General features: G+C 48.0%; 2 protein-coding genes across 5 annotated transcripts; both read left to right on the top strand.

Moving 5' to 3' along the window:
- Positions 1-7,203: 7,203 nt before the first annotated feature.
- Positions 7,204-10,440, top strand: LOC132072460 (placenta-specific gene 8 protein-like). 2 transcript variants are annotated; one of them, XM_059470806.1, is made up of 5 exons: positions 7,204-7,285; positions 8,899-9,027; positions 9,175-9,299; positions 9,918-10,021; positions 10,289-10,440. In XM_059470806.1, coding segments are annotated over exons 2-5 (345 nt in total). In that variant the 5' UTR covers positions 7,204-7,285; positions 8,899-8,912; the 3' UTR covers positions 10,290-10,440. The 2 variants fall into 2 exon arrangements, with proteins under 2 accessions (XP_059326789.1, XP_059326788.1); XM_059470805.1 differs by lacking the exon at positions 10,289-10,440 and having other exon boundaries at positions 9,918-10,025.
- Positions 10,441-11,567: 1,127 nt separating this feature from the next.
- On the top strand, positions 11,568-14,972 carry LOC132072614 (placenta-specific gene 8 protein-like). 3 transcript variants are annotated; one of them, XM_059471045.1, is made up of 5 exons: positions 11,599-11,677; positions 13,728-13,875; positions 14,083-14,207; positions 14,560-14,663; positions 14,826-14,972. In XM_059471045.1, coding segments are annotated over exons 2-5 (339 nt in total). In that variant the 5' UTR covers positions 11,599-11,677; positions 13,728-13,766; the 3' UTR covers positions 14,827-14,972. The 3 variants fall into 3 exon arrangements, with proteins under 3 accessions (XP_059327026.1, XP_059327027.1, XP_059327028.1); XM_059471043.1 differs by lacking the exons at positions 11,599-11,677; positions 14,826-14,972 and adding an exon at positions 11,568-11,585 and having other exon boundaries at positions 14,560-14,667; XM_059471044.1 differs by lacking the exon at positions 14,826-14,972 and having other exon boundaries at positions 11,590-11,677; positions 14,560-14,667.
- Positions 14,973-21,030: the final 6,058 nt, after the last annotated feature.

Here is a 21,030-nt window from a genome sequence, read left to right as displayed (position 1 = left end):
CATGTGTTTGTACCTTCTGGTGTCCTTTGTCTGATGACTGCTTGTCACAAGTGTTTGTCTTAAAATGAGAAGAGGAAAAAGGTGTCACTAAATAGAGTGTAAATTAAAGTTTCAAAACAGTCTTCATGTCCAGAACTTGAAAATCACTTCATATTTTCTTTGTGAGTTTTCCAAATTCATCTTAATTTCATTTCACACAGGTAAGACATAGCTGTATTTTAGGTTCATTGCCTGTAAAACAGAAAGATTTAGGTTCCAGGCTGTAATCTGAGGATATTAAATTCATTAAAAACTTTTGATTAACACAAGGAAATAATTTTTCAAGTGCAAAAGAGGTAAAGGCTACTAAGCATGTTAGTTGCATGAGCATTTTATGATTAATGCACAGAAATTAATAATTTTTAAGTGCAAAAGAGATAAAGGCTGAGCTGCCTCCTGGCTAAAACCTGCCTGTTTGGATCTGTTGGCAGATATATGTACATCTCCTCCCTTCATTCCCAAGGTGTTCTATTCCAAATCTTCACTAAGATGCTCTCTGCTGTAATTTGATGCAGTTTCTTAAAAAATTTTCAAATACCCTGTCTCTAAGCATCAGCTTTTATTAGTGTGTTTTTGCAGAACTAAACAACATCCTCTGGAAGTTTCTTCTCCACTATCATTGCCTTTCTCCCACATGTCCTTTCCCAAGTATTCCTCCACAGGATGGTGAGATAACAAATGCTTTTTTCCAGCAACAGAAAGGTCAAATGTCCCAAACTGAAACACTGCTCAGTGAAACAGAAAGTTCTGTACCAACATCAGCCCTTGCCTGTGTGTTGCACTTTGTAGAAGGGTGTATCAAAGCAACACCAGCTCTTTGTCCAGGATTAGCCCTATAGAGGTAAGGGATCTCCTGCAAGGATAAAGGGAGAGGTTGCCAAGGCATTGGAAACCTGCAGGGTGGGGCTGGATCTTTGCCTTAGAAGCCTGTTTTGTACAGTGGCACACGGGAGCTCTCACACTCCCCTTTCCCAGGGAGAAGACTTGTCAGAGGAGGGTCAGCCAAGGCAAACTCTGCCTGGGTTCTGCTATTAGTATTTCCTGGTAAATATAAAGGTGTTGATGGGGCAGGTCAGGGTTTTCCCTCCCTCTGTTCCCAAGCAAGTGCTGCAGGAGCTGTGCTGTGTGAACAGCTGCAGTGCCTGTGCCAGCCGGTCTGGCTGCTAGGGAGCCTGGCAACACCATGGCAGTGGGTCAGGCATCTCACCAGCCACGGGTGACATGATCTGGAAATAAAAGGCACTCCTTTTCTGTTTCCACTTTGGCAAAAGCTAGCAGAGGGCCATTAATTAATTTCTAAACACTTCACAGTGCAAATACCAGGAGAGAAGCTCTGTTTGAGCTTCGAAAGAAATAATGTGCATCTTAGCTGGCCATGGATAATGAGAACTTTAGGTACTAGCTGAAGGCTCCTGGTGTACTGAAGAGGTGATTTTGCTTTTCCTGCAATGCCTTCCTGCCTTTTGTGATGGAGGCAAAAGGCCAGAGCAAATTTTAATGCAGTGTGCTAGATGCAGTACAAGAATTACAAAAGAAATAGAAAAAAAACTTCATTGGTTTTACAGCATTTTTCTTTGCCTGGATAGTGGTGTTTAAAAAAAAAAACATAAAAAATACCACTTCCAGGCAGCTGTACAGAAGTGATTCTGTCTGAATAAAGCAGAAAGAGGCCTAATACACTTAAAAGAAACAGAAAAAAAGCAACAACAAAAGAACAGTGTTCATGCCAAGTTCAATGCTTCTAACAATACAGCTGTATTTTTGGGAGTGGAAGTTCCCATCCTAATGCAAAACAAAATCCAAAGCCACCCCTGACTTCTTATGCCTGCAAAACACAGTTCCTCTAAATTGCAGAGCTTGTCTGTGACAGGTACAGTAACAAGGAAGTACACCTAATAGAAAATAAAATAAATAAATAAAATATACCTAATATAAAATAAGTTGCATCAACTGCATAAAGAACAGAACCAAGCCTGTAAGAGTTTGTAAGGGCAGTGGGGGAAAGCAGTGGTCTGCCCATTCCACAGGACCTTACTTTTTTCCTGCACTGTTGTCAAAGCATTCACAGAGTTCAGCTCTGAATGTAAAGAATCTCACTTTCTGCAACTCCCTGAAAGGACCTTGTGGCCAGGTGGGAGTTGGTCTCATCTCCCAGGTAATAAGTGACAGGAGGAGAGGAAACGGCCTCAAGTTACACCCGGGGAGGTTTAAACTGGATATAAATTCCTTTGCTGAAATGGTGGTCATACATGGGAACAGGCAAGTGGTGGAATCACCATCTCTGGAAGTGTTCAAAAGGTGTGAGGCTGTGGGGCTAGGGGACATGGTGCTGAACACGGCAGTGCTGCATTAGTGGCTGGACTCAATGATCTTAGAGGTATTTTCCAACATAAACGTTTTTCTGTGATTTGATATCGAAGTGGAATAATTCTATCTTCATGTTATCAGGGGTGCTCAACCTCACAAGCAGCAGCACATACATAACACCAGGGGACTGCTTTGTGGAGAAACTTCAACACTGGTGAAACCACTGTTTGCTGTTCAGTGTTCACTTCAGCACTGTGAAATCACACCACTTAGTAGAAAAACCTGTGTGCATTTTTTGTTGCCTGTCACGCTGCAGCACAGCCAAATATTTGTCAAACAGATTTTCAGCTTCATCAGAGCTTATTTTCCCCAAATTCTGTCATGCTATAAATCACTTTTTCAGGGAATATGTATAAATGGAAATAAAAGTACTTGAGAGGAAAATGGAGGAAAGCACAGACTTATGTACACCATAAGATGTGTTATTGTTGTGCTTTTAAGCATTTGCTGGAAGGCACCTTGAATTTATTTGCTTAGAGTTTGCGTGATCCCTTTTTCCCCTGCACTTCTGCATGCATGACAGCGCCCAGTGGGTGCAGCAAGGCAGTAAAAGAAGGATTTGGCAGACCATGTTTAAGTGTCACTTTGACTGTGTTTGTTAGATAGGGGTGGGAGTTTCCTGCCTCTCTCCTTCTTGGGAGGAAAGCCCAGGGCAGAAAGCCAAGGCCATGTATGCACAAGTGGTCCCTGGAGCTGGTGGGGCTGAGGTTGCTCTTGGCTAGGTAAAGGGCAGGCTGGAGGTCCGGTGTGCAGTGCATGCCTCCTTTCCCAGGTGACAGGTGATAAACTTTTGGTTGCTCAGCCCCAAGCAGGACTCTGTCACCTACACAGCTCCTTCCCTTATTGTGGCTTTTTCTGATGAATATGACCTCCACATCAGGACCACTGCTAGCAGCACCTGGGGACAGCTGCTGGTGGGTTTTTTCTCCTGTGCTGGGTAGGATGGGGGAAGTGTTCCCTCAGTCCTCCCTGAGTCTCAGCTCAGCTGTGAGATGATGTGCTGCCAGGGGACATCTTGGGACATGCGCACAGGGAAACCATCCCCATGCGGCAGGTGCAGAGGCAGTGAGTGTTGTTGTCTGCTGTCTTTGGGATTTGCTTGAGAAATCAGTGGCAGGAAGGGAAACGAGGCAAAAAATTGCCTTCAAGATTTGAGCTGCTCAGTGCTGATTTATATATGACATGTTAAGTCAGAAAAATGGAAGTTAAACTGCTGGGGAGCTTCCATCAGAGGTTATAACCTACCCTTCCATTGGGGTGAGCAATGTTGGGTCATGAGACTGTCATAGAGAAGCAAAGCTCTCCTTTGAGGGGCACTTGCAGTCATGCACATGCAGCAGGTGTGGAGCCATACAGCTTCCCCATCTTGCACATCATCTCTCTGGGTTCAGCTCTCTCAATACCTTCTCCCCTTCTCCCATCTGTCTTAAGAAACATTATTATTATTAAGTATAAAGGCCTTTTTTAATCTACAATACAATTTATTCTGCTAAATAACATCAATACATTAAAAAAATACATTTCACCTGTCAAACACCATTGCAAAGTGTGTTGGACGTCCTTTTGCTAATACCTTGGTTAATGCTGGATTAATTTCATGATGCATCCTGTGTGGCTGTTCACTTCACTCCTGCTCAGGTGTTAAAGAAAGGACACCCCGTGTGGCAAACTCAAGGGACAGCAGAAGGGAAGGTCCATCGTCCCCTGCATTGCCCTGGAGGCAGCTGTCAGCTTGGGATAAAACTGCCATAGAAAAGGCAAAGAGCACATGTCCAAGCTGGAAATTAGCCATGGGCCAGCTTACTCCAGAAAGCCTCTGGAGCTGACCCAAGAGCAGCTGAACTGCGGAGGTTCTCCTGCTTCTCACCATTCTGTGGGGATGGGGATGGGTACAGGAAGATCCACGCTTGCACCCTCTGATAGTTCTGCTTGCGTGCAGGTGCAACTCAGTGAGATTTAGGCGGTTAATGAAGCAGCAGACTACAAAGTGTGTAAGTTGGACTGATCTGTTTGTAACAAGAGGATTGACTTGTTGATTTTTACTTTAGTTGTTTTTTACCTTGTGAGCTCCTGAGGTAAATCTTGATTCCCACAGGGCATTATCCTGTAAGTCTGAGTGACCTGGAGAAAGAGTGGCACCACTGAGAGCATGAAAAGGTAGCAAGCCACAGGAAGCAGAAGCTCAGCTACAAGATGTGTGATGTCTTTCTCACACAAGATGTGTGAAACATCTCGTGACAAACCATTGCTAGTGCTAGCATGCAATTGTTGAGGGATTTGAAACCACTTTTAGGTGTGACCAGCTGTGGCTAAGAGCTGCTGTGAAGCTGGTGGTACCTTTGGCCCTGGATGTGAGCTCTTCACTGTGTGCTGGACTTTATGTTTCAGTGCCTGTGGTACAGGGGTTCAGCCCCTTGCCCAGAGGGCACTGCACACTCCCAGCCATAGCATCAATTCCTCTCTGATCAGCCACCCAAGACTCTCTCTACTGTGTGCAGTGTTCCTGGCATGGCAGAGATGAGGGATGTGCAGACATGGGAGCAGCTCTCTGCTTGTACCAACTGCAATGGCTTCAGTGTTGGTGAGATGTGCAACTGACCCTCAGCTATATTTCTAAGGGCTGTGAAAATTTCCCCTTGCACTTTCTCAGCTCCATTCTCCTGCAGCTTTTACCATTGCAGGAACTTCCCTTCTACCTGAGCCATTTCAAGCTGTGGGAAGAGAGCGAGGTTTGTGGGTAACATGTTCTTCCATTGAAGCTGTGGAGACGTCTAGAAAAAAGGTGAAGTTTCTGATTCAGAAGACCTTCTCCATGTCTGAAACAGAGCTGTCTCTGGAAAGGACTGGTGGGATCAGAGCTTTGGAGAGAGGCCCCCAGGCACCCTCCTGTGCCAGACAGCCCCCCTGACCTGCACACCAATGGGATTCATGGACCCTCTGTGAATGAACACACCTCTTACCACTGAAGACACCTTAGCTTGTGTAAATAGTACAAGGCAGCGTGCTGGGGAAAGTGGCTTTGTTCATTTGTGGTCATGTTTGAAGGTTGGACTTCTTTTAAGTGGTACAGAGAACAAGCACAAACTTTTACGTGTGAGAGGGCCAAACTGGAACACATAAATTTCTGCTTGTAGCTGCTCCATAAAATAGAGATAGACTGTGTAATCCATACTTTGTCCTTTGCAGAGAAAGCAAAAAGGTATTAAGGGAGATTTTTTTTTTCATCTGTGCTCCTGAATCTTCATCAGTATTGCCTTTACTGTAGTACATGTTAAATTGGTGAATATTAATTTCAGTGGAATTTTTCCATTGTCTTCTTAGAAATAAAAATGGAATGGCTTGGTTTGGAAGGGACTTTAAATATCATCTAGTTTCAAACCCCATGCTGTGAGCAGGGATGCTTTCCACTAGAGCACATTACTCAAAGCCCCATCCAACCTGGCCTTGAACATTTCCAGGGATGGGGCATCCACAGCTTTGCTGGGCAACCTATTCTAATGCCTCACCACCCTAACAATGAAGAATTTCTTCATAATACAGACTAAACCTACCCTTTTCCAGTTCAAAGCAACTCCCCCTTGCCCTGTCACTACATGCCCTTGTGAAAAGTCCCTCTCCAGCTCCCTTGTAGCTCCCTTTAGGTATTGGGAGGTGCTCTGAGGTCTCTCTGGAGCTTTTCCTTCTTACCACCTAAAAAACCTGACTGCATTTCAACTTGCTGTTTCCCTCCTCCCCAGCAGACTCCTGACCATGAGCCTCATCCAGCCTGCTGCTGGGATGTCAGGCATCTCCTCCTCTAGGGAGAATCTGCTGATCCACAACTTTTTGCAAACCTCAGTTTTCATAGCCTATTGCAATGTTCTTACAAAGAACACCAACTGTGTATGAGCCAGCCAGGGAGTGGCCAGGCAACCCCATTGTAAAAAGCAGGGACAGACACAGAAACTTTGGAGCTGCTGGACGCCAAGGGAAGCATTTCAAGACACATCTCTCTGTTTTCTCAGCAGCACTACTGGTGCTTCCCATACCCATAAAGCCTTCCCATAAAGCACCCTAAGTCCCAGCCTGCTGACAAAGCTGCCATACTGAAGTTTAGCCCAAACTTCTCCTTTCCCCATTCTTCATGAGGATGAGAGAGAAGGGAATCTCAGCATCAGCACTTCCCATGGGATGCATTGAGCTTGACTTGCTCCCGAGAAACACCACCCAGACCCTCTCTGGGATCTCTGCATGCTGTGTGCATCCTGCTGGGAAACAAAAAGTGCTGTCCTAGTGCCACAGATTCTCCACAAAATTTGGAAGTGCATCCAAAACTGTCTTGCATGGGGCATGAGTGGTTACGTATTTGGGGCATGTTAGTGTAGAAACTGTAATATTAGTGTCTTATGAAGTGAAATTTATGTGCGTATAGTAATTGCTCAGTTAATTTTACTGTAGTGGCTGGGCTACATGGCCTGTGACAAGCACTTAAGGAATCAGCCTAATTATTATGGAAAGCCTCCCCAGGTAGGATGTGTTTTCTAAGAAATGAAAACCTATATGTCTGTTCTGATAAAAGTACATTATTCAGAACTGCTCTTCCCTGAGCAGCAACATCATGTGGGCAAAGTTAAGGGAACAAGACAATAAGCATGCAAATATTTTTTTTAAAAAAAGAAATAATTAATCTTGGGAAAAGGAAAAATAAATTACTGTGTTCTGCATTTTTAAAGTCTGTGGCTGTAAGGACAGGGAACAGCTCCTGACCTCCCCCTTCAAGTTACCTCCCACTTGTGTGTTTTTTTACTACTGGCTGCCAATAACATCTGAGGGAGTTAGTTTAGTTTCATCTTTACCAGAGCCTCTTTGTGCAGGGAGAGGAGGCAAGGCTGCTCACCAGGTTAGTTCTCTAAAAGCATGGAAATATTACTAACTTGTTAGCCTGGGAAGAGTGGAATAATAGTGTCAAAGTAGGGGTTTTTTTTTCTTTTTTCCTGCTTAACACAAAATATAAATCAAACTATATGGCAAATCCTACTGGTGGGGCGGGGGGGGAGGGGGATGGGATTTAAAAAGCTGTGCGCAAAAGCTGGATTATGGAGAGTTTACCTTTGCTTACTGCTTTCTGATGCTAACACAATTGTATAAATGTGTTAAAGGAATCTGATTGGTACTCAATACTCTCTGTTTAAACTGAGCTGCCCTGCCAGAAGTTTGGATATTGATGGGTTTTGATACCTGCTCTCTCCGTGTGCTTGCTTGTCCCTTCAATGGCTTGTGCTGTTGGTGGCAAGAGCAGCTATGCTTCAAACTCTTCATTATTGTTTGCAGCTAGGAGAGGAGAAAATAGGTGAATAATACTTGTGTGGTGGCACTGCTGTTGCCAGGCAGAGGGAAGCTGTGGGTTGGCAGAGGTGTTGCACTTCCCTCTGGGCACACACCTGATACTACCCCCAGCTGCACTCCTGCAGGGCTTACAGACTGGTGTGTGCTGCCAGCTGAAGCCATGAGTGGGATTTCTGGAGAAAGAAAGTGCTTATGGAGAAAAAAAGTGCTTCCCCTCCCCCAGCATCACTCCTTCATTTCAGTTTCTATTCTGGCTTCTGAGCTCAGAAGCAATGGGATGAGGAGGAGGAGGAGGAAGAGGAGGAAGAGGAAGAGGCTGACCACCCAGTAGGGTGGGTCTGCCTTTGTCAAACTGCTGTTTCTAAGACATAAAATAAATCCACTCAATTTACAGAAAAGAAGGCACAACAAATGTGAGCAGGCAGTCTATCTTATCTCAGAGAACCTCACCCAAGCCCAAACTTTCTTAGACTTGTTACCTAGAAAAGCTTTGTGCTTTTTTACTTGGCTTGGGAATTAGAAGCAGAAAGAAATTGCTCTTGTTTCTATTCTTACTATTATCATTATAATCATCATCATTATTATTATTTTAGATCTGAGGTTTACTGATTTTCAAGGTTTACTTGCTTGCTTAACCACATAAGGCAAGGAGAATGTTTCAGACTTTGGACATTGATTTTCTCCCTTTGTGGCTCCATACATCAGGAAACTGGAGATACGAGTTTTCTATACTACTCTTTTGTGTGTACCTGGCTTTGTTATGAGGAAATGAGCCCACAGCTGCTTCCCACATACCCTGTGCCCATGCTGTGTAAAATACACCAAGTTCAACAACTGGAATGCCCAAGTCGCTCCCTTTAGCTTGGGTTCACTGCCCAGTTCAGCACGAGGGGAATGAGTCATGTCTAAGCACTAGCAAAGCCTTTATGGAGTGGAGTGGAGAACGTGAGTGATGCTATTTTGAAGGCTGGATAAAATGGCAGATAATGTGAAAACCTTGAACAGATAGAAATGCAGGCAAGATGTGGTTATGCTCTATGCCCTCCAGTGGCAGCAAGGGAGCTGGGCAGAAGGAGGCCTGCTGAAGGGTGGTAGCCACCAGTTTGGTTGGAGGTTCAGACCAAACACGGGTTTTTCACAGACTCTCCTGTTTCCTGTCTCTTTCAGAAGAGGGCCTGGGAATGGCTGCCCCAACCGTAGTGACGATCCAGCCCCAATTCGGTGGGGCCATGTCGTCTGTCTCCAGGTGCACGTGGCAGACAGGCCTGATGGACTGCTGCTCCGACTGTGGCGTCTGTGAGTGCCTTGGACACGCTTTCCGTGCCCCTGCTGCCTCTGTGGTGGTGCCACAGCGCAGCCCGGCAGCCTGGCTCTCCCAGCTGCTCTGGCGGCTCCAGGCCGGCAGGCAGAGCCTCAGCCAGGGCCGTTTTCTTCCCCTGCCAGGCTGCTGCGGGATGTTCTGCTTCCCCTGCCTGGCATGCCAGGTGGCTGGGGACATGAACGAGTGCTGCCTGTGTGGGACCAGCGTGGCCATGAGGACCCTGTACCGCACCAGATACAACATCCCGGTCAGTGCTGAGCCTGCCCCTCACCCACTGCGGGCCTGAAGGACAGGGCGCCCCAAGGCCCCTCTCTCTGCGCTTGAGGGAGGGGCTCAGGACAGCAGGGATTGCCACTCCCCCTGCTTTTCCCATTCTTATCCATCTCAGCGCTGCTTCTGTCTTGGAGCTTTGATTGAGATAACTGTGGGCTGAATAAAGAATAGGTGAAGCTAATAAATAGGTTACATGGATAAAGATCCATGATCAGGTCTGGGAGAACAGTGGACCGTGCCTATGTGAGGGTGTTTCTTCCTGCAAGGGAGGTGGTTGCTGCCATCGCAAGGGCAAACCATAGGGTCCCAAGTTCACTTTCCCCACATTGTCTCTTCCTGTGAACGTTTTTTCTTCCCAGTCTGAACGTCAGAAGTCAAAAGATAAGCTGTTATCTGCAGCTTGCACAAAGGGCTCCTTCCTTCCTTTCTGTGGTTCCTGGGGTTTGCCAGCCCAAGGCTTCAGTGTTTTCTACTCAGGATGCTGCAGCCTGCTGAGAAGAAAAGAGTACTTGACCTAGAATGTGATTAAATTTTCTTGGCTGGAACGTGGTCTCTGGGAAGCCTCTGTCCCTAACCTGTGTCTCCCTAACAGGGGTCCATTTGCTCTGACTACTGTGTCACCCTGTGGTGCACTGTTTGCTCTGTTTGCCAAATGAAGAGAGACATCAACCGCAGGAGGGAGCTTGGCATATTCTGGTAAGCCAGGGATGGTGGTGCTCGTCCATAAAGCTGCTGTCACACACACGCAGGTCGCTTCCCAGAGCCTCTCCTGCCAACATCTTGACACCAGACCAAGTTTGCTGCAGTGGGAAAATGGCCATGGACAGTTGGCCAGAGTGACATGTCCTGAAGCAAAATGTCACCGGGGACCTTATGCAGGGTGGAGGGAGGAGGACTGGGGTGATACACAGAGTGTGGTGAGGCACATCTCAGTCCTGACACTCCTCTCCCATCCTGTTGCAGAGGCTGCCATCCTCGCTGCATCCTTGGAGCTGCTGCAAGCAGGAGTCACCACTGCTCTGACTGTTGGGAAATGCACCATGTGGAGCTTGCCTTGACTGCATTTGATTTTCCCTACTTAACTGCAGAAATAAAGTTTTGAATTTGTCTTCCTACCTCTGTGTGTGTCACTCTTGCACCACCTGAGAGCACCAATCCTTCTCCTGCTCCATCCATCTCAGCAGCCCTTTGTGTAGCTGAGATTTCCCTGTGCCTGCTGCAGAGAGAGATTTTCACTAGTATTTTGTTATTGGATCAGCTATTAGAAAGGATATTTAATACATCGAAGGAGTCAGTGTTGCTCATCCAAGTTTTAAAATTTGGGAAAATGACTACTGCTGCAGGGCAGAGCTGGGTCTTCCTGCAGCCAAGTGACCTCTGCTGTTGGTGAGTGATGCTTTCTGAATAGAAAGGCAGGGGGTACCTGGCACCAGCTCACCTTGATGTTGAAGAGATATGGACCCTGAGCATGAATTCCTCCACACCTGCAATAAAAAACCTGTCTGGGTTGTGGGTTATCTGCGTCCTCTCTAGGTACAAATGGTGCCATCTTCCTGCATGGCATTACACTGCCCATCTGTCTGCACTGGGCTGTGAGCCCTGCATTCCCACCCTGAAGGTGGAGGTTGCATCCACCCTCTCTCCATCAATCTCAAGAGAAATGCTAAAGGACTTTTGATCCCTGAAAATATCTCCCAGCTTCATTCTTTAAGGAGAATATGATTTTTTTTTGTCCCCACTCTACCTTCCCCTTTACCACAAAACATTTTATGGGTAAGTAGCGGCTCTGTCCATGCTGAGGGGTGGATGTGTGTGATGGCACTCCCAACTGCTTAAACCCAGATGGCTCAGATGGATGATCCCTGGCAATGCAGAAAAATGCATTTTTAGCCTGAGGAAGGCCACCCCTGTGTCACCCAGTGCAGTTACAGACAGTTCTTGCAGATGCTCGGGTTTGACAAAGGAATGGTCCTGCCCCTCCAACAGCACATGGCTTAGGGCAGCACAGGAGCCTGGCAACAAACTGCCCTTCTTGGAAAACCTCTCCCACCAGGGCTCTGGGCCTGGAGAACAACTGGGTGGGGAGAGGTGAGGGCTGGCAGTAGGAATGCAGCAGGGAAGCTGCCATTGTGCAGAGCTGCACCTAAGCTACCTTTTGCTCTGTTAGTCAGAGGGAGCAGAGGTCACTTGCCAGAGCACATATAAAGCATGAGAACCAGGAAAAGGACACGTCTCTGCTGGGACAAGGACAGCTTGGAAAGTACGTGTGGCATGGCTTTGCTTTGGTCTGGTACGGAAACTGCTTGTGGCTGAAGTGGTGATGCTGGGCAAGGGGAAAGGGTGGAAGAAAAGGTGAGGTTTTCTACCTGGAAAGCTGCTTCAGGGTTAACTACAGTGTGGTGGGTGCTGCTGAAGGCATCTTGACAGATGTGGGGAACAGAGGTGGAGGACAGCAGTTTTTGCACTGTGTTGCTCACATAGTGCACTGTATTTGTGCACACACAGTGCCCATAGATACAGCTTTATGACCTTGGCTGTTGGTGAAATGAAGCTGCATGCACCTCAGGATGCTTTTGCCCCCATCAGTCATTCCAGCACGGCTGGTGATGCCATGGGGGTGTGAATTGTGAAATTGTGATACATTTTTTTGTGCTAGGCCTGGCCCATCTCTCAGTAGCTGAGTGTATGGCAGAGGTTTCTCCTTGCTGCTGCCTGCACTGCACTGCAGCCACCACCTGTGCAGGGATGTGGTGTGCTCGTACCTGGGGAGGGGAAGAAGAAGCCTGACTGGAGGAATCCTGTCCCTAAAATTTCTCTTGATGCTGCTGCTGCTGCTGCTCCTGTGCACAATTCTCCCTGTGGTCCTGCCTGCTGCTGAACATCCCTGTCCCTGCATGGGAGCCCCATGCTGGGCTCACCCCTGCACAGCCTGTCCAGGGTCTGTCTCCTCTCCTGCCCCTCCTGGTTCTTCTTAAATCATTGTGTGCAAGGCTTCCTGAAGGGGCTGCTGATTTGGTGTGCTGGGAGGTGTTACATTGGCTGCAGCGGGGATGGGAATCACCTGAGATCTCACGGATGAACAAACAGGGACAGCTGGCCAAGGCAGGGCCAGGAGGTGACCGGAAAGGGACGATGGATGCAGTGTCCCCTGCTGCACTCACAGGTGTCTCAGGTGGGGACAGCCTAGCCATGCTTCCACTGCCTCTTCCTGGGACTGCCAGGAACAGGGGCTCAACCTACAGCAACAGGCTGTTTCTGACAGCTGGGATGTGTCTGTTTTGCTGGGGAGTCACAGGAGCTTCCAGCAGAGCCAGCAACCCTTTGCCACCTGTTGCCATTAGTCAGTGCAAATGCAGTGCCACAGCTGGTGCCACTCTGATTTGAGTAATGAGCTCAATGGCACAGTCTGAGTGCTGGGCATAGTAATTGTTCCACCCCATTTCTTGTGTCATTTAATACTTAACTTTGTGTAACTGTGCAATTCTGGTGTGAAAACAATCCTCTTAGAGTCTTAACAAAGTGGAGCTGAGCTTGGGCAAAGGGCAGGGGAAGTGTCTGCACGGGAGTTCTGTGGGAGAATCCTCAAATTTTTTTTTTTTTGTTTGTTTTAATTAAAGCTCCAAAACCAAAACTGAGAGTGGCAGAAGCTGGTCCTGTGCCTTGCAGGGGTGGCAGGGAGGGAAGGGGTCCCTGATGGAGATGCAGGTGGAGTTGTTACTTTGGTCAAGTGATTTTGGGGATGGTACTGTGAAGTAGGAGCTTTTCTGCTCTCAGAGAACACAGCCCATTGCTGAGGAAGGATGGGATGGAGAAGAACTCCACAGGCCATGGTGACCCCACAAGACTGAGGAGGAGGAGGATGACGTGTTGGCACAGACAGTTCAGTGGAGGAGGGATAGGAACTGGTGGCAGGACTCCTGAGAGCTTGGGGAGACCAGAACTGAGCAGTAGTAACTTTGGGAGACTGTGATCATAAACAAAACAAAACAAACCCCCCAAAACCTGCCCAAAATGCAGACAATTTTACACAGATATTTTTATGTGATTTTATGCAGACAATGATGAAAGATGACCTGGAGATGAAAAGACTAGTTTGAGGTATTGAAGCGCTGCAGTTCTGAAGCAGAGGGACCTTTGTTTTTACAGACGTTTTACTTAGGATATGTGCTGTGTATAGGATGATGTGCTGCTGCCTTTGGTGGAAAACTGGTTTTAGAGAGGGCTTTCCTTCAGAGGGTAGTGGCAGCTTCTGGCAGAGCTGTGTCCCCCCCTTTGTGGTGAGAGGGGCATTACCCTGGCAGTGGGGACTCCCCAAGGAGCTCTCTCTGAATGCAGCAGCCTGAGCAAGACGCCCACTTCAGAAACACCTGCAGCATGTTCTTCTGATGGCTTTTCTTTCCAGACCACCAACTGCCTGGAGGGACCTGAGCCCGTGCTGGCAATGGCCTCTCGAACTGTGATTACAGTCCAACCCCAGTTTTCAGCTGCCCAACAGCCTGTTGGGGAGTGGCAAACAGGGCTGCTGGACTGCTGCTCCGATTGCGGTGTATGTGAGTACATACAGAGCCCTCATCCCTGCTGATGCTTGTGATGTGTTTCCTGCTCCTCCTGCAGCATTACCCTGCCACAAACCCCACTCCCATGGGTCCTGCAGGCAGAGCAGCTCTTGCCTGATGTCAGGAGCCACAGCTCTCAGCTGGGTTTTCCCCCTCTGTATTTGCACCCATTGGCCAAGTCCACGTCTCACTGTCCCACAGGTCTCTGTGGGATGTTCTGCTTCTTCTGCCTGAACTGCCAGGTGGCTGGGGACATGGACGAGTGCTGCCTGTGCGGCTCTAGTGTGGCCATGAGGACCCTGTACCGCACCAGATACAACATCCCAGTGAGTGACCAGCTTGGGGGCCCGTCCCCACAGCAACAACAGCCACGGGATGGGTACTGAACTGGGGGCTCAAGGAAGGAGAAAGGGGTGCCCAAGGGGAAGGGCAGACACGAGGAGTTGCATGAGCATCCCAGCTGGCCAGGAGTCAGGGACATATCTGCCTCAGCACTGTGAGCTGGAGGTAATCCCAGCACATGCTACTTCATCCCAGTTCTTGCTGGATATGAGCAGCAGGATGCTGCAGGGCCCAAGTGAGCTCCCATGGGGTGCTGACAGTGTAAAATAGGAAGGCTGAAAGGTTTAACGCTTGGTGTGGGAAGGGGTTTTCCATGCAATGTCCCTTGCTCCACAGGGCTCCATCCTGCGAGACTTTTGCTCCATCTGGTGTTGCACCCCGTGTGCGCTCTGCCAGCTGAAGAGAGACATCAACCGCAGGAGGGCAATGGGCATATTCTGGTAACTGGGGGTGCTGGCACTGCTCTGTCACTGCTGCACAGCACCAGTGCCTTCCCGGGGTCTCCCTTTCCTCTGGCACCTGACTCCAGACACAGGGCTGCAGCAGTGCCAGAGCAGTAATGGCTGAGTAAAGGGTGGTCCTGCTCTCCTATCCCCTTGCAGATGCTGCTGTCTTCAGTGCACCCTGTGGAATCGCTGCAGGCAGGAGCTGCTGCTGCCCTGGATGTTTGGATGTGCACCATGAGGAGTTTGCCTTCACTGTGCTCGATCCCCTTTTCTCTTGGTAAAGCCAGCAATAAAAGCACTGTCTGTCTTCCTGCCTGTGTGTTGTTATTTATGTCTTTCTGCAGCATCAGAATTAGTGCTGTACTTTTCTAGGCTGTGTGGCCAGAGGCATGATGAGGTTGTCAGGTAAATGAGGCTTTCTCTTGCCCACCCACACTGGAATGAGGCCAGACCACAAAATTCAATGAGGGAAGATAAAACAAATGCCAAATCTGCTATGGGAGCAACTTCTCTGTGGACACCACCAATGTGCAGAGCTGGTGACAGCATTGCCCTCTGCTCAGAGAGGCCTCAGAGCACTGAACCCATCCCTATGGATGCCTGGACCGTCCCCAGCACCAAGACACAAGTGGGGAGTGGTGGTGGTACTGTGGGATTCCCAGTCACTCTGCTTTCCCCACACAAACATTGTGAAGCAACCATCCCATGGGAATGGCTTCTCTGTGGGTCAGACCCCTGCAGCTCGTGGGTGTTGGGTGGAAGACCTGGGACTTGGGGGCGCGAAGGTTTATCCATTGCCTACCATGGTGACAAACAGAGAAGAAGCAAGTCTGGGACTGGGGTTGTTCTGGCTCAGATTGGTTTAAAATTTATTGGTTTGAACAGAGAAAGGTGGGGCTTTGCCCAGAGAGGGCTGCAGGGGGCCCGGAGTCTCTGTCAAATCTGTGCGTCTGTGCTGGCACCTGCAGGACAGGACGGGAATTTATTCAAAAATACCTTTTCCACTGGCCTGTTCTCACCGTCACAGCTCCCGCTGCATTTGCCGCGGGTGCGAAGGGGCGAGGCTGTGCCGCTGCTGGCACCGTGTCCGTGTGTGCTCGCACACGTAAACGTGCACAGAGGAGCAGGGGAAAGCGGCTGTGCCGTGGTGCCAGCCGCAGCCGGGAGCTGGCAGTGTGCCTGCTGTGGGAACTGATGTCACAGGCCTGCTGGGCCCCCTCTGCTCCCTCCTGGCTGCTGGTCCCAAATCCCTGTGCACCCTGCCAGCCAGCAGAGCAGGGCTGAGGGCCGGCTCTGAGCCCCAGTACACAGCACATGCAGCTGCCTGGTTTGAGGGGCCGGATCAGTGACAGCCCTGCTGCTGCTGCAGGAGCCCACGAGAGTGCTGAGAGCACCCAAGATCCAGGACTTCTAAGCCACTCCGCCAGGAGTGCTGAGCTCCCCTTTCCAGTGTGTCCCCAAAACGGGGCTCCCTGACTGACAAATGCTCCCTGTCCCCATCTCTCCTCCCACGGTGATGGCTGTTTTGGGCTTCCCTGACAGTCATTCCTGCTTGGCATCCTTCTACACCCGTCCTTGATCATGGAGTCTCCTCCCCAGGTCTCTCTCCTCAATTGCATGCAGAGGTTGGTCCATCGGGATCAGGGACAAAGCCATGAACCTCCACAATTCCCATGTCCTACACCCCCAGCCAGAAGCATCCAGGAGGCTGCTGAGCAGACGCGAGGACGCAGAGGTTTTGTTTCTGTGAATTTCTTTATTAGAAGTAACTACAAATGACCACTACTAAAGCGAGTCTGTACTTAAGATCACTCACCTGTATTCATTATTTAGGGTGCCACCAGCATGACCCTCGCCAAGGTGCTGCCAGCAGCGGGCAGGAAGGAAAAGCCTCTTGTCGCAGGTGCTCCGCATCACGGAGTCCTAAAGCCCAAAGCCGCACCTGCCCGGATCCACCTGTAGCCAATAAGAACAGTGTTATAAAATAGTGGATTGGTGGGATCTGGAGTCAGATGGCTGCTGCAAGGACCAGGAACAGTCAGTGATTAGAGGAGCTGTCTGTGAGAAACATCGAGGGGGTATGAAACTCTGGTGATATGGAATGCTTGCACTATAATGATAACAGAACTCTTGATATATAAGATAACAGAGGACAGCCCATGTGGCACCTGGGTGACAAACACCCTGGCTCCAGTTGATAGACACCCCAGCTAGTTTGGATTAGGGATGCTCCTGTTTCTCACAGCTCTGACTGATAAATGCTCCAGCTGCTTAAAGCTCAAGGTATTTGATGCTCTAAGTGATTTCAACTCCTGCATCCTCCAGATAACAGTTCTGGCTGCTCTGCTGTTGAGGTACAAGATGCTCTTGCCAGCAGACCTTCTCCCCAAGTGTTAGGGATACCTGGGTTTCTCTTGAGTTTCAGGTCATTCCAGATCCTGGATATGGTATGCTAATTGCAGGCAATGGGTGTTCCACCTCGGGTTATTTGAAACCCTGAGCTATTTTGGCTCCAGCACACACCAGAGGAGAGGTGCTCCCACTGCTTCCAGAGGCAGAAATTAAGTTGGGGGATGTTTGCAAACAGTCTGAAGGGCTCCCAGAAGTGGGAGACAGGCTGTCTCACAAAGCACACTGATAAGGTTGGAAAGGCCTCCAAGACTGAGTCCTGCTATCAACCTAACACTGCCATGTTCACCACTAAACCACAGCCCCAAGTGCCACATCTACACATTTTGTTAACATTTCCAGGGCTGGTGATTCCACCACTTGGGCAGCTTGTTCCAATGCCTGACCATTCTTTCCATGAAGATATTTCTCTTAATATCCAATCTAAAGCTCCCCCAGCACAACTTGAGGACATTTCCTTTCATTTCCTTTCATCCTGTCACTTGTTTACCTGGGAGAAGAGATTGATCCCCACTTCTCTACAAACTCCTTCCAGGTAGTTGTAGAGAGCAATAAGGTCTCTCCTGAGCCTCCTTTTTCCCAGGCTAAACATCCCCAGCTCTGCACTGATCCCACAGGGACACGAGATGATGTAGTGGGGTATGTCCCTGAGCATCAGATCAGACACTCTCCTCTCTTCAAGGCTAATGCAGTGTGAGTATTGATGTAGTGGATGGTGGTAAAAGCACAACTAATGCAAGCCTCTCCTGATACCCTTTCCTACATTTCCAGGGTGGTTCTCTATGTTTTCAAGAAGCTCTTTTGCTGTTCCTTCATTTTTGGTGCAGAGCAGTGGTGGTGCTGCCTGCATGAACTACAGGGAAATAAACCAGACCACCAAGTTTCACATCCCACACTGTTACTAATGGACAAAATCGATACTATTTCTTTTCTTCCCCAAGGCCTGGCCCCTCAGCAGGTTTGTGTTTCAGGATTCTGTGCAGTGTGAGCGGGGACATCAATGTCAGTCACCAGAGGGCACCAGGGAAGAAGGATGCTGAGAGTTCCTCTTGTTTCTTTGCTTTGCAGTTCAGCACATGAAGGAGGGACAGTTCTTCAGCACTGCCCTGCTGCTTCTGCTGTTTGTCCACAGGCAATTTCACCATGACAAAGCATCTGTTCCAGCCAAAGATCACAACAATTTAGCAGTGAGAAAGAAATATCTCAGTCACTGCTATGTATTAGAACAGATATGAATGGGTGTAAAAACTCTGAGGGTATCTATAAAGTTGTCCTTGTCCTTTGCTTGTATTCAGGACATTTCACAGAGGGTGCAGTGCTTGACATTGGGGTGCTTTAACTCCCTCCCTGGGACTTGCTGTCTCAAAGAAATCAGAGAGCTGGGGAGGAAAACATGACTGCAGACATGGAAACATGCTAGAAGAATCTGGTGCTAGCAGCTTAAGAGACTGTTGTGTTCACTGAGAGGAAACAGAGGTCTTAGATATCTCCCAGGTGTGTTAATTCTCAACTAAGCCAGGTTTTGGCCTGCAAAGCAAGGCAGAGTCAAAACACCTGTAAGACAAAGCAAGGTTGTGAAGGATTATAGCTCTAAGCCTAAATTCAGGAGGTTGGAACACATCAGGGAAATGCAGCTCACTCTGAGCAACAGGGAACCTGCTAGGAAATCTCCCATTCAAGTGAAATATGTGATGTTAACATCACAGTGATTTAACAGGTACTTTTCTGGGGCACAGTTTAAGCCATTTGTTATGGGAATGTTAAACAACCTGCATATCACATGCATGAAACATCTAAGGCAAAAAAGCATAGTTTATTTTTGACTCTAATATTTACAGATTTTTAAAAGTGACCATGGATTGGAGGATGTAGTTGCCACTTCTCCAGCTACACTGGTCAAACCAAGAGTTTATCAAATTTCTCCTCCTCCAGAAAGGAATGCAAAACAATCATTATTTACATGAAATGTGCGTGAGAAATTTCATTACAAAAATGTAAACATCAGAAGGCCTAGAAGAACTTAGAAGAACAGGGTGACATCTGAGAGGTTTGACACCAAGCTGGAAATACAGCGCAGTATCATGCCAGCCTGATCTGCAGCTCAGGAGAATTCCTGGTAAGCATCATGTTGAGCAACATTTGACTCAATGTCTACATCCATTCCTTGAGGTTTGTCACCTTTAATCTTTCAACAGCAATTACTCATACAAGGTGTGTTTCCTTCTCCTTGTAATAAAATTTTACGATGTTTTTAAGCGTTGCCTGGCAGTGCTGAGGTGAAAGCTCCATTCATTCCAAACAAAGAAGGGGCACAGCTCAGGACACACCTTGGCTGGTGTTGCTGCTGTGCAGATTTACCCTTTTATTTTGGTTAATGGACAGCTGGTGGTGACCTTCAGCCAGATTTAATATTTAAACAGAACATGCAAGCTGCTTGGAGGGACTGTCTGATAAGGTGATACCTCACTTACGTTGTATTTAACATCTCAGGGTTTATGTGTTGTGGACTGACTAAAGCTCTCATGCATGTTATGGATGTGCCTCACATGTGACCAAGCACAAAACAGAAGTGTGAAAGGTTGAACTCCATATTGAAACAGTTGCTAACCTTGAGTAATCCTGTGATATACCACAGGTTTGCCCAAAGATAGATGAGGGAAAATTTATGATAACTTTTTGTGCATTGTCTGACAAATAAGCACGTGGGGCAGGCATGACCTTGGAAACAGTAAGATAGAAAAAAATTTATTAGGGTAGGATTCATTACTGAGTTTTGCACTCCTGAGGGCACAGGTTTCAAGCCCTGCAGCAATATGTGAACCTTGATCCTTGTGGGAGCCCCGAAGCAGCGAAGCTGATGAGGTGCCAAAGTGTGCTCTGTCTCTCCCTAATGAAATATGTAATCTTATCTCTGAGGAATCATGTTCCTACAATGCATTCCTTTTATTGCTTATTTGAATGTGAATGGCTCTGGGCTATCTTTATACAGGACCACTAAAAATCCTAGCAGCTACCAGAGTTGATAACGCAGTCCCTTCAGACTGTCTATACATGTGTCCTATACATGTGTCTAAGAGAAAAAACTTCCCTGTGAAGTTAAATTGCTCCTGGCCAGCTGCTGAAACTGCAGGAAGGCAGAACTCCTTTCACTCGATGTTTCAGACTCTAATGCATGCATCAGTTGGGGCTTTCCTTCTCTGGAGTCTGCTCCACTCCTGAAGACAGGAGCAACTGTGAATTGATGGATTCAGAAACAATCTCAAGGATACCTGTGCCCACAATTAAAAAAAGAAACCAAGTCATATTGGCTCTTAAAAGCAGAGCAAATACCTGTGCAAACAAAATAACCACAGTTTTTCATCTCCTTTTGTTGTTGTGTTGGTTGGTTGGTTGGTTTAAGCTGGAGCACCAGTCATCCTGAGAGCAGCACTCACCTCTCTCTGCATCCTGTGCAAGTGCTCTGGTTTTTCCTAGCTCATGGAAGAATATCCTGAGTTGGAAGGGACCCAAGAAGGATCATAAAGTCCAACTCTTGGCCCATCATAGGACAGTCACAAGAACCACACCATGTACCTAAGGGTATTGCCCAAAATCTTCTTGAACCATGTCAGGCTTGGAGCTGTGACCACTTCCCTAGGGAGCCTTTCCAGCACCCAACCCCCCTCTGAATGAAGAAACTTTTTTTCTAATACCCAACCTAAACCTCTCCTGACACAACTTCAAGCCATTCCCCGGGGTCCTGTCATCGTCACCACAGAGAAGAGGTCAGTGTCTGCCCTTCCTCTTCCTCTCACAACGAAGCTGTAACTGCAATGGGGTCTCTCCTCAGCTTCCTCTTCTCCGGGCCAAACAGACCAAGTGACCTCAGCCACTCCTGGTATGGCTGCCCCTCAAAGCCCTTCACCATCTTTATTGCCCCCCTTTGGATGCTCTCTATAGTTCATACTTTCCT

Source organism: Ammospiza nelsoni, chromosome 4, assembly GCF_027579445.1.
Source record: "Ammospiza nelsoni isolate bAmmNel1 chromosome 4, bAmmNel1.pri, whole genome shotgun sequence".
Taxonomy (NCBI): Eukaryota; Metazoa; Chordata; class Aves; order Passeriformes; family Passerellidae; genus Ammospiza; species Ammospiza nelsoni.
Note: the sequence above shows the minus strand (reverse complement) of the source record. Positions and strands in the feature narration are given on the sequence as shown.